The following is a 13719-nucleotide window of genomic DNA, read 5'->3' as shown; positions in this document are numbered from 1 at the left end:
GTTGCTGATTTACTCTTTCGATTTATTATTACTTTCTGAACAAAAGAGTGCAAAGCTGTCATAAGGTTTGATCTGCTCTTAACTTGACCCAAAAATGCTCTTCCTGTGTTGAATCTAATTCCATCTTTGATACATTGAAAAGCTGTCAATGTTCCTAGAGGATTTGTCGGATTTTCCTCATTGAGTAGAGGTAATTCCATTTTTTTGTAGGCTTCATGCAATTCGCTGGCAATTGGGTGATCTGAAAAAATGTACTTTCGGTTTATAAAATAATATATTATGTATTACTAATAGAGATAACACACAACAACAACGTGATACGACTTTTGACACTGGTCAAATTCTTGTTTTTTAATAAGCTACGTATAACAGCAAATACGAATGGTGTTATTTAAAATTTATAACACGGGTTTATCCCGACCTGTTGGTGGAAGAGTGAGGGATGAAGCGTTGAATAGTCAGAACTGTATTGACAACTGCCTTTCCAAATTGCTTTATAGGCCTAGATCCCGCGTACCAAAAAAAAGTTGATTAATAGCAAGCTGAAAATGTGTTAATAACTTAAGGGTGTCTAGTCGGACAAACTTTGATGAAGGGGAACACTGGAACAGGCGAAGTTTTAATTATTATTGTGGAACAGGTACAGGTTTCGAACGTCAGACTACGAAAACGTCGAATGTATTTTGTCGGAGAGAACTTCCAATTTATTTGTTACCCTTTCATTAAACTCTCATGCAAAAATCAGACTGCTATTTATCACCAGCATAATTCCAGTCATTTGAAATGTTCTACGTGTCGGACTTATTAAAACGCCCAATATATTAGTCGGACAATTTTTTTTTCATACATTATATAAAGTTTGCTATTGTATAAACATAAAAACAACCTGCTAGATGCTGCTAGTTTTCACAGTCCTAAACTTGTCAGGATGACACGTTCCACAATTAAAAGTTTCCCTGTTCCATATAACAGAGTTTGTCCGACTAGATACCGTTAAGCTATTAAAAAATTTAAAGTACTCATGGTAGTGCCGACAGAAGTGAAAACTTATTATAGTGTCTAAATTATGGGCTCAATGCTTTTTCTTCATCCAAAAAAAAGTGCTAAACCTATATTATATACGCGTTGCGTGCGTTCTATGCTATTTATCTATACATATACATAATATATATATATATATATATATATATATATATATATATATATATATATATATATATATACGTACGAAATTTAGTTCGGGAAAGTGATGACGGTCGCAAACATAATACTCTTTCCCAATCTAAAAAGTGCAAAACGTCCCTAAAAAAGTTTTGGCTTCACAAATTTGTTTCGTCGAAGCAATGCCGGTCGCTAATTCAATACTTTTTCTCCATCTAAAAAGAGCACGACGTCTCTAAAGAAGTTTTCACTTCAAAAATTTATTTCGTTAAAGCAATGACGGTCGCTAGTTTAATAATTTTTCCCCAACGAAAAAGTGCAAAACATCCCTAAAGCAGTTTTTACTTCAAAAATTAGTTTGTCGAAGCAATTACGGTCGCGATGACGGTCGCTAATTCAATACTTTTTCCCCATCTAAAAAGGGCACAACGTCCCTAAAGAAGTTTCCACTTCAAAAATGTATTTCGTCGAAGCAGTGACGGTCGCGAGGACGGTCGCTAATTCAATACTTTTTCTCCATCTATAAAGAGCATGACGTCTCTAAAGAAGTTTCCACTTCAAAAATTTATTTCGTTATAGCAATGACGGTTGCTAATTTAATACTTTTTCCCCATCGAAAAAGTGCAAAACGTCCCTAAAGCAGTTTTCACTTCAAAAATTAGTTCGTCAAAGCAATGACGGTTGCTAATTTAATACTTTTTCCCCATCGAAAAAGTGCAGAACGTCCCTAAAGCAGTTTTCACTTCAAAAATTAGTTCGTCAAAGCAATGACGGTCGCGATGAAGGTCGCTAATTCAATATTTTTCCCCATTTAAAAATGTCACAACGCACCTAAAGAAGTTTTCACTTCAAAAATTTATTTTCGTCGAAGCAATGACGGTCGCTAATTCAATACTTTTTCCCCATTTAAAAAGGACAAAACGTCCCTAAAGAAACTTTTGACTTCAGAACATTATTTCGTCGAAGCAATGACGGTCGCGATGACGGTCGCTACATCAATACTTTTCCCCCATCTAAAAAGTGCACAACCTCCCTAAAGAAGTTTTCCCTTCAAAAATGTATTTCGGCCAAGCAATGACTGTCGGGATGACGGTCGCTAATTCAATACTTTTTCCCCATCTAAAAAGGGCACAATGTCCCTAAAGAAGTTTTCACTTCAAAAATTTATTTTCGTCGAAGCAATGACGGTCGCTAATTCCATACTTTTTCCCCATTTAAAAAGGGCAAAACGTCCCTAAAGAAACTTTTGACTTCAAAACATTATTTCGTCGAAACAATGACGGTCGCAATGACGGTCGCTACATCAATACTTTTTTCCCATTTAAAAAGTGCACAACCTCCCTAAAGAAGTTTTCCCTTCAAAAATGTATTTCGGCCAAGCAATGACGGTCGGGACGACGGTCGCTAATTCAATACTTTTTCCCCATCTAAAAAGTTCACAACGTTTCTACAGAAGTTTTCACTTCAAAAGTTTATTTCGCCGAAGCGATGACGGTCGCTAATTCAACACTTTTTCCCCATTTAAAAAGGGCAAAACCTCCCTAAGAAAGTTTTCACTTCAAAACATTATTTCGTCGAAGTAATGACGGTCGCGATGACGGTGACTAATTCAATACTTCTTCCCCATCTAGGTCGCTAATTCAATATTATTTTCCCCATCTAAAAAGTGCACAACGTCCCTAAAGAAGTTTTCACTTCAATAATATTACTATTATTATACGTAGATTATAATAATATACGTACAAAATTTATTTCGTCCAAACGATGATGGTCGCGATGACATGACGGTCGCGAAATCAATTCTTTTTCCCATCCCAAAATAGATTGTACATCTATTTTAAATTTAAATATTTCTGCACAATTTATATATACATACACATAAGAATTATACGTACAAAATTTATTTCGCCGAAGAGATGACGGTCGCGAAATAAATCCTTTTTCCCCAACCTAAAATAGGTTTTTCATTTATTTTAAATTTAAATACTTCTATACAATTTATATAAACCTACACATAATATACCTATATAATAGGTATGGTCACGAAATCAATCCTTTTTCCCCATCCTATAATAGGTTTTACATTTATTTTAAATTTAAATACCTCTACACAATTTATATATACATGCACATAATATATAACATAAGCGACGACGGTCGCAATGACGGTCGCGATGACGGTCCGAATTCAATGCTTTTTCCCCTATCCAAAAATCGAACAACGTCCCTAAAGAAGTTTTCCCTTCAAAAATATATATACGTACAAAATTTATTTCGCCAAAGTGATGACGGTCGTGATGACGGTCGCCAAATCAATCCTTTTCCCCCATCAAAAAATAGGATTTACGTTTATTTTAAATTTAAATACTTCTACACAATTTATATACACATACGTTATAATATATGTATACGTATAATTTTTATTTCGCCGGAGCGATGACGGTCGCGATGACGGTCGCAATGACGGTCGCGAATTCAATGCTTTTACCACATCCAAAAAGTGCGTTGACGGTCGCAATGACGGTCGCGAATTCAATGCTTTTACCCATCCAAAAAGTGCACAACGTCCCTAAAGAAGTTTTCCCTTCAACAAATTTTCAGCTTGCTATTAATCAACTTTTTTTGGTACGCTGGATCCAGGGCTATCAGTCTGTCCACGAAAATCCTGCTCATAACAATACATATTATGTTTTGGCCAGACCTAACATTATACCATTACTCAAGAGATACCCAAAACTGGCTTCGACAATACCACATACTCTTTGTTCCTAAAAACGATAATCCTCCACACTTGCCGCAGGCTCGCTCAATAGAGGATTTTTATCAGGAAAGTTTATCATGGAGGCTGGGAAGCCCAAGACGAAGAACAATTAAGACGGCGAATTTACGAAAAACAGCAAAATTGATCTGAATTCCGTCCAGGACGTCAAGAGAGACATTGGAAGAACTTTACGCCTAGTAGAACACTCCATATAATAATTCAATAGTACCTATAGTTTAGTTAACTGAAGCGTGCCATATGCAAAACGCTGTAAGTGCCACTTTTTCACAAATGCGGATTATAAGCTAAATAGGTAAGTAGTGTATGCCATGCTTTACTCGCACAATAAAATTTATATCGATGGCGCTTTGTCCAGCGGCGATATAACGAACTAAATATCAAAACGTAGTAAGTGCCAACGAACAGTTGCTTATTTAACATAACCTAGCAAAGCTTTTGGAGCGGTGTTTGGGTGTACTATTTTCGAAAAAAAAAAATGGATATTCCTAAAGATATACGTGCCAAAAAAAGAAAAATTACTGGAAATGTAAGAGAAGATGTAAAACGCAATAAAAACTCTGGAAGTCCATACCTATGGATTTGGTGCGTATAATGGCAAGTGCGCGTTTAAAAAATCCATTTGTAATTAAATGCACTACCAGATTTTTCAACTGGATGGAAATTGCAAAAACTACCCTAGTAGCCTCCACCCTGGGCATCTCTCAAGCTGTTATGCTGAAAATATCTAAGAACAACTTAGAGCAAATTGAAGTTAAAACGTGGTACTCGGAGGTCGCACCATGGCGCAAAGTGCGTGTGTTTAACGCAAACGCAAACGTGTTTAAACGGCGCAAAGGTTACACCACAATAATATTTTGAAAATTTAAACATTGAATTTGTGGAACAGGTACCCCGTAAATGGAACAAAGAAAAAATTAAGAAATTGGAAGTATGATCCCTTTCATTTCACCCGCCAATCAAGAATTTTAGCAAAAACTGGTGGAGAGTCAGGAGGCCCTACAAAGTGAATAAAAATAAGTTAGAACTTATAAGTTTATAATAAAATGTTTTGTATTAGCATTATAATATTAACATTGTATTTAGAAAACTGTTTTGTATAGTAAAGGCGTCAGAAAAACAATACATGTTCATCTTTTGTTTAAAATACGATTTTTACCATCCATTATACATGTGCAACTTTATTGGCACATACTGCGCTTTGGTAATTAATGGCAAATAACAAATGTTTTACCAATGTTTCCATTAAAGTATGTGTTTTATTACTTGCCTATATCTAAAATGATATCAGAAATAGCTACAAATATTTTGTATTTCTTAGTAAGCTAAAACCAGTGATGTGGGAGAGAGGGGATATGACATAAGAGATGCTCTGGTGTTTACTAAATGGGACCACTTGATTTGACACTTTTGGGGAAGACAATATGGCGGCGGGCAGGTTTTTTATGTTATACGTGGAATATATGTTATTAATTAATTATTAAAATTATTAATTATATATATATATATATATATATATATATATATTGTTATATTTCTATTTGATATGAAAATTAAAATTTGATAATTGTAAACAAAGTTCAATTTAATATAAAATATTTTCAATTTTCTCAACCACGGGCATATAAATTTAGAACAACCTGTATACAACAAATTGTTATGTTTAATTTTAAGAAGTGATTAGAAGAAGCTTACGAAACTCGGGACAATGCGTCGAGAATAAACAAAGTGAATGGCGCGTACCATTATCGTTGTTCGCGGAAGGTTCGATCATTAGCCTATGCTAAATAAGACTCAGTTGAAATAGATAATAGGTCATTATCGTTGTTCGCGGAAGGTTCGATCATTAGCCTATGCTAAATAAGACTCAGTTGAAGTAGATAATAGGTCATTAAATTTTGTAAATAGTAGAAAGTAATTTTAGAATGGGAATTAACTATTTTTTTTGGAAATCCATTAAGCATATTTAAAAAGATTAAAAATGGGTTTTGAGGAATACTGCGAATGAGAGTTGGTGGTGGAAGGTTGATTTGTGAATCTGGAAGGGATATTTAGAAAGTAGGAATGCATGAAAAATATAGATCAGAATGTTTTGAGCTGTCGAGAAGTGAAGTCCAGTAGTAGACGGTAGTGTACGGAGAGTGAGAAAGCCGGTGTAGTTCCGTGAGTGTGGAGTATTTATCGTGGAACGAGAGGTAGGCCAGGTTGAGAGTAAAGAACCTCCTTGAGCCAAGAGTGTCCCAGTAGCTGATTGCAGTTTCGAAAAAGGTAGAACACAGCATCACGACAGAAGCAGGAACGAGAGCTATACGAGCTAGTTTTTCAAAGGAGAACATTACTGAAAGCCAGGACGAGGTTTTGATCGCAGCCAAGGATAGCAGGAAACGGGTCTTGTGTGAAGACATTCTCAGTTCACCAGAAAAAGGTCAGTCTCATTTGTTTGGACATGAATGCATGGGTTTTTCGTATTAAATACCACATTATAAATTGAAGAACATAAACAATAATATCAGAAAAGCTTCATCAAACTTAAATAGAATTGTTGCTAATAAATCCTAATAGTTAAATGTTAATTTTAACTATTTAGAATGGGAAATAAGCCACAATATTATTAAAAAATGATTTTTATTAACGTTTCGACGCCCAAATCGGGTGCCGTTGTCAAAATACAAAATACTATTAATATAAACAAAAATGTTGTTGCTTAGTAAAAAAATTCTTCTAATAATTTATTTAATTTGACTCATTTATATCGGCAATTCAGATACATATGATACATTTTAAAGTAGATGACTTTAAAATGATATTGCCAATATTTATGAGTTGCGTTCCTGGGACGACTTTACTGAAAGATAGTTCATTCGATTACATGAAATCAACCCCAACTCAAGAATATCCGTCACAAAAAAATCATAGCATGTGATCTGTCTTTAAAAAGACAACCACATGCAACGGTGACATTAAAATTCTCGCGTTAGAGATCTCACAGTAAATCACGAGGGAAAACCAGGAAAAACCTCGTGATACTATCCCGACATCGTAAGTATTTGGTCTTACATTTAATTTACTCTCAAAATTAATACCAAATTCTGACTTTACTATAATTTTGTTTAAATTATAAATAATATCAATAATACATGGGTATATAAGTAATACTAAAATATAAAATATGTACTAACTCGACTATTGACTTACTAATTGTGGTATTTTCTTTCTATTGATATATTTTGTGACGGATATTCTTGAGTTGGGGTTGATTTCATGTAATCGAATGAACTATCTTTCAGTAAAGTCGTCCCAGGAACGCAACTCATAAATATTGGCAATATCATTTTAAAGTCATCTACTTTAAAATGTATCATATGTATCTGAATTGCCGATATAAATGAGTCAAATTAAATAAATTATTAGAAGAATTTTTTTACTAAGCAACAACATTTTTGTTTATATTAATAGTATTTTGTATTTTGACAACGGCACCCGATTTGGGCGTCGAAACGTTAATAAAAATCATTTTTTAATAATATTGTGGCTTATTTCCCATTCTAAATAGTTAAAATTGTAAAAATGCCACAAGAAAATAGCTTCAGAACAACATTAAATGTTAATAAAAACTTTCAATTGGAAACCAAAAGGAAATAAGATTCCCATTTGTAAATGTTATGTTTAAGAATAATAAGATCTAGCAAATATTAAGCAGTGATTGCCATTTAAATAAAATAAACAATACTTTGATTATAATTGTAACCCATATGTGTGTATTATTTTACTCTTTTCTTTCCTATCCCGATTAGGAACCATTGAGAAATACTTAGAAGCCACGTAAGTAAGTAATTAATTTATAATTCGCCCTGAGATTGAAAACATATTGATATGTGATCAGGTTAATTAATTAGATTATTATTAATGCATTGATTAAATTAAATGACATATAAGAATATTATCTCATATCAATAATCAAGATCACATCAATATATATATATATATATATATATATATATATATATATATAGTAATGTTTGAATAACGGCAATTCGGTCAGTTGAAAGAAAACTCTATTTGTTTTAAGTCTCAATATTTCGTCACTATTTGGTGACTTCTTCTTCGATAATATTTGTACAATATATATATATATATATATATATATATATATATATATATATATATTGTCATGATTTTAAGATACCAAATTGATAGAATAAGTTAAATAATAAACAATTTAATGATTTTGCACTGCCAAAGCAGTTAAGTAAATATTTTGATATAGGTTTTGTTCGAGAGACGTGATTGGTTTGGAGAGTTGAATAGAATGAGAGTACTAAAGGGAATTGAAGTTAAAGTTGCATTTTAATTGATTTAATAGTTATAGAATGAATTTATTTAGAGTTATACAGTTTAAGTAACAAGAAAGTTTGAAATAGACCGTACTATATAAAGGAAGCTATTTAAAAGGCATAGAATGTATGAATTTGTTGCTAAACATGCAATAGTTTGAAATTTAGTCTTACCAAAAGAATAACTTACAAATTTGTTCCAGGATGACCTTGTTTCTGTTTAATAATCATAAAAATTTATTTTTTTCTAAAGATCACTTGGAGAAAATGTTCATTGATGTACTACGGTCTCCATGATTTCGTTAAGTTTGTAAATTTATGAAAGTATCTTAGAAGAGGCTCCAATCTAAAAATTTAGAATAATAGTTAGATCAATTTTAGATTTTATTAATGTTAATTTGACCAAAATATTGAAAATAGCTCATTAAAGTTCTAGGTTTGGGAAATGTCAGAATTCGATATCAATTTTAACAAAGAAAAATGATTTTCTGAGATATGGCTAATGCACTATCGATTGGTAATTTATTTCTGAATAATATGAAAGTTATTTCAGTACTTTATATGTATTAATAGTGAAAATATTTGGACTTTAATTTGTAGAGGTAGTGATTAAAGGTATAGAAAGTGTACGGACAGTGTTCGCTTAAAGTAGCTATAAAAACTTATTGGGAGTATCCTCAGATATGCAAAATATATGAAAAAAATCTATAAAGTTCAATGAATTCAATTCCTTAATTCAATTTTACTCAAATAAGAGAATAAAATCACCATTTAGGCATATATTTCCAAATTTTAGATAAAAAATACCCTTTTGACTAAATGTCATAATTTGTAAAATTATCTTATTGGTTCATTTAAATTTCCAAAGCATGAATTATTAATTTATTTAAATATGATTGGCTGTAAAAACGACGCCAAGCTTAAAAATTTGAATTTAGCAGAAGGTTCGAGATTTTCAGAGGGAACAGACGCTTTGTGAAGCTATTCCCAAAAGATTTGGATTTTAAAATATAAATTTTCGGAAAATGTAATCAAAAAGTAGTAAAAAACAAACATTAAGAGTTACTTTTCGTATGGAAAGTGTTTCCAAGCAGATTTGACTTTCGAAAGTTACTAAAAATAAGATTGTAAGCTGAATGGACCTGGGGAGATCCGGAATTTCAACGTATAGCAGCATCTGGGAGTGTTGAAACAGTTCGAACATCTTCGATGGACAATTATCAGGTGACATTACAAAACTTTAACATGATATCATGATTAACAAAAATTTAAAGAGAAAAGCATGCATAATAAAAATAAAAATTTAATAAGTTTAGTATCATTTACCGCTTTGGTAAAATAAATTTAAGAGAGAAATATTCCTTACTTACATAAATTGGTTTATATTCCATAATCACACAAATTTTCAGAGTCATTGAACTTCCATTTTGTTTTCATATCCCTTCATGTGGCGAATTAAAAATATATAAACCAGAGTATGTATCATATACATGTTATAATATTAAACATTTAACACTATTCTATGTATTTACCGAGATTGATGTTGCATTAAGCGTATTTGTCTTTCATTTAAATATATTTACGAAATTTTTCATCACAGTGTGGTCTTCAATTGTTTTTGGTTACATATTTTTACAGTTTTGTCCTTAATCCCTCTTATAGAATTAATTTCATCCCACACCTCTAAAGAAAAGAGTTTCCTGCAATATATGGATTCAGACATTGACTGAGCTGGTAGGTACAACAATTTCTCAATAGATGGCGCCCAATAGATTCGATACAAATCAATAAATAAAAATTTCAATAATGATATAACAAAATGTGTTTAATAATAATAAAAAAAAAAAATTGTATAAATTAAATATAAAATAATTAAAATTATAAAATTAAATTAAATCTTTTAATAATTTTATTAAATCATTAAATAATAAAAACTAAATAAAAAAAAAATTAATTATAATAATTATAGTTATTATGAGTCATCATCATTATTGTTATCATTATTAAATATATAATAATTGGCTCAACCAACGTGAGAAGAAATAAATAAATAAATAAATAAACTATTATTATTAAATATATAATAATATATATATATATATATATATATATATATATATATATATATTTATGTAATATAAAATAATTTTATAATTATATACTTTATATACTTTATATAGAACAGAATATACTACCAAACAGTTGTTCCGCCATATTGACTTGACCGTGAAAGCTCCCTCCCACATCACTGGCTAAAACAAAACAAATTAATGCGCCTCCTGTAAAATTTTTAAAATTGCAACACCGGCCTTTTGCATTTGTCACACTTCAACTAATGAGTAATTTATGATAACTAGTTAGTTTTTAAATAAATTTTTTCATTAAGGAAAAATTCGATATTTATTCTGTGCCAAAAGTTTTAGGACATACTTTACAGGTAAAAAAACAGAAAAAAGTTGTAAATCTTTTTCGAATCCATGTCGTGAACCCTGTCTTTGTCCCTACTTTTCCATCTTTTCTTGAGCTTTTATAAGTTTTTGTGTCTTATTTTACCGTTTTTATAATTGAAATGAGTATACATCATGCTTGCTCCAAACAACGAAAATTGAAATTACAACCTTTGAAAAATTAATCTCTCTTGGAGAGTCTTCAATCAATGCAAGATGATGACATACATAAGATAAAATCATGAGTATAACTGAAACGTATTGGTATAACACTTACCTGAAGGATATCTGTTAAGCGACATATATCCATCTCTTCCATACTGGTCGCTAACCCCTTTAGGTTGCATATTTTCCAACTTCTTAAAATGTTCTTTTACAGTGTCCCAACCCCATCCTGCATTTCCCAGTTTCTCCCAGGTATCGTAATCTCTTTTGTTTCCTTTGATGTACATCATGGCATTTAGAATACTGGTGCCCCCGAGACCTTTGCCCCTTGGCCATACACACTGCCCGTCCCTGAAACCTAGACAAGATAGTGGAGAGGGTTCCGCTCGGTATTGCCAGTCTTCTTCTTGTGGGCCACTAAATATAAGTGCTGGTATCTAAAAAAATAATAAAAGACAATACAATACAAAAAGAAATTATTGTTCCAAAAGATAATTATTGGAAGTCTTTATAGAAAACTTTATCTGGAAGTTAAGAAAAGAAAAAGAAGATGAGAAACGACGAATGAAATTAATGAAAGATCAAAAATAATTGAAAGAACAATAATAATGTTATGATGAAATAGCGAAAAACGTTTAGGAATATAAGTATGCGCGTGTACAGCCAGGATTGTTACCTTGTTACTTGAGCGTTATGGGGACCTATTGGGTTGTGAAGACTAGGTCCTAAAACCAAAAAAATCTAAGTTAAGTATTCCATTTTAGTGAGGACTGTTTTTTAATTTAATTTTCCATTTCCAACAATCGTTTTTTCCAATTATAGCGCCATCTATCCATAATTCGAAAAATTGTCACAAATTAAAGTTACTAATTTTTACCTGAGGAATTAAAATCTGCAATAAAAAATGGGGGCTCCTATTTAAGATTTTAAAGTAACCCCCCAACCCACCTCCGTTATGGGTCGTGTTTGATGTTATTCGATAGATTGTTAAGACATATTGAACACGTATTTTTCAGTTTTTTGATCTGGTGTTAATTTCGCGAAATATCGAGGGGTTCCTATTAAAATTTTTAAAGTTACCCCCCACCCGTCTCCGTGGGGGGTTGTGTTTGGTATCATTTGATACGTTTTTGAAAAATATTGAACATGTATTTTTCAGTTTTTCGATCTGATGTTCATTTCGCGAGATATTCGCTTTTTTTGTGAAACTTTGTGGCTCAATAATTTCCTTGTCAGATTTTTTAAATATACAATGTTCTACATGTTACCTTATCTTAATCTGACGATTTCGAGTTTTTCTAAGGATAGATTTTTTCTGACCCCCTTAACGAACTAACCTATATTAAAAATGGAGGGGTACATTTACAGGGTACAAGGTTTCTCCCCATGTCATATTCTGATCCTACCTTCGACGTGCTTTGCAGCAGGTTCGCGCTTGAATGTAGTGAGCAACGGTCAACAGCTGTTCCCATTTTCTTTTGTATATTACTCCGCGATTCAAAAACATATTCCGGTGGGCATCACTTTACGATTTGACAGACAGAAGAGAAATTGAAAATATAAGTTGAAAATACTTTAAACGCGTTTTTCCCAAAAATGCTCTTTTCAAAGGCGGTAGACATTGTAACTCAAAAACTACTTGACCCTTGGCGTTTGGGAGTCGGACAACGATATAATCTAAACAATTTATTGTGAACCATAATTGTATTGTTAAATAAAATTCAGATTTGATGCCTGTGTAATAGAATGAAAAATACAATGTACATGTTAGCGCATTTCAATGTCTTAAGGATTTTTTTACTTAAGTCTTTTACTTACATCACTAGTTGCTGATGGATATCCTCCAGCTTCCAGCACCAACACTTTCCAGTTGGGATTTTCACTTAGCTTATTAGCTACGACTGCTCCAGCTGATCCAGAACCTACCACTATAAAATCAAACTCATCTCCATCTTTCAATCTGGGCGCATAGTCTTCTGTGTAGTCATTGGTATTACCTAACTTGCACTTGGAACTCAATAAACTGTTAAGTAAAGTCAGGAAAAAATATCCTGACATGCCCTGCAGGTTTCCAGGACATGTATCCTGCAAGAGAGACCCAATATCCATTGCTATTTTCTCTGGGTTTATTATAAACTCAATAATTGCCTTTTTACATAAACAGTGCTTATCGTAAGTATGTTGTACTAGCTTATAAAAACTATAAATTGTTTTTAGTAATGTTTAAATGGCTTTTACTTATTCGCCTACTTCATTTGGTAGATACGATAAGATAATAAGAATGATAAGAAAAAATAGGACACAGTTAAAATTGTCGTTATTCCTGTAAATGTAATTCTAAATAAATATAATTATTATTAAAGCAGCTTTTTATAGCTTTTTTCACATTGTTCTGCCTGTCACATCATTAACTTGAGTTCAATTTCCACCAATACATTATGGAGATCTCTACAAAGGTGGCGTATATTCATTTTTTACTTTTCTATTGAATGGTTCTAGTGCACTAATGCCTGTTTGCATTAACCAATCTTAAGCTCCAGCTTAGCCCAGCTCAGCTTACAAATAGGGCCGCCTTAAGTCTCACTTACGTTGCACCATAATTTTCGATTCTTATTTAAGCACGTCTTAAATAAGACAAAGTTTAACATGCAATCCACGTGGTAATCCATTGTGGCATGCTCAAAATTGATCTAAGACTCAATGGTGCAACGCGTATGTTTCGTAAGCTGATCTTAAGGCACGTCTTAGGGCGAAGTCCCATGTATCCGATCTCCGATATCCGACATACGGAATCCTCTTTTCTACGGATAAAATCGTCTCTGTTCGTAGTAGC

General features: G+C 32.3%; 1 protein-coding gene across 1 annotated transcript in view; it reads right to left on the bottom strand.

The window, feature by feature from the left end:
* LOC114329237 (glucose dehydrogenase [FAD, quinone]-like) overlaps window positions 1-13050 on the bottom strand; it is a 131860-nt gene extending 118810 nt beyond the window's left edge. Inside the window, exon 1 of the mRNA XM_050647094.1 lies at window positions 12884-13050. Within this exon, the coding sequence (XP_050503051.1) occupies window positions 12884-12995 (112 nt within the window). The 5' untranslated portion in view covers window positions 12996-13050. The remainder of the gene's footprint in view (window positions 1-12883) is intronic.
* Window positions 13051-13719: the final 669 nt, after the last annotated feature.

The sequence above is a fragment of the Diabrotica virgifera genome, chromosome 3 (assembly GCF_917563875.1).
Source record: "Diabrotica virgifera virgifera chromosome 3, PGI_DIABVI_V3a".
In the NCBI taxonomy this organism is placed as follows: domain Eukaryota; kingdom Metazoa; phylum Arthropoda; class Insecta; order Coleoptera; family Chrysomelidae; genus Diabrotica; species Diabrotica virgifera.
The sequence above is the reverse complement of the archived record's forward strand: the minus strand, read 5'-3'. Positions and strand labels throughout refer to the sequence as shown.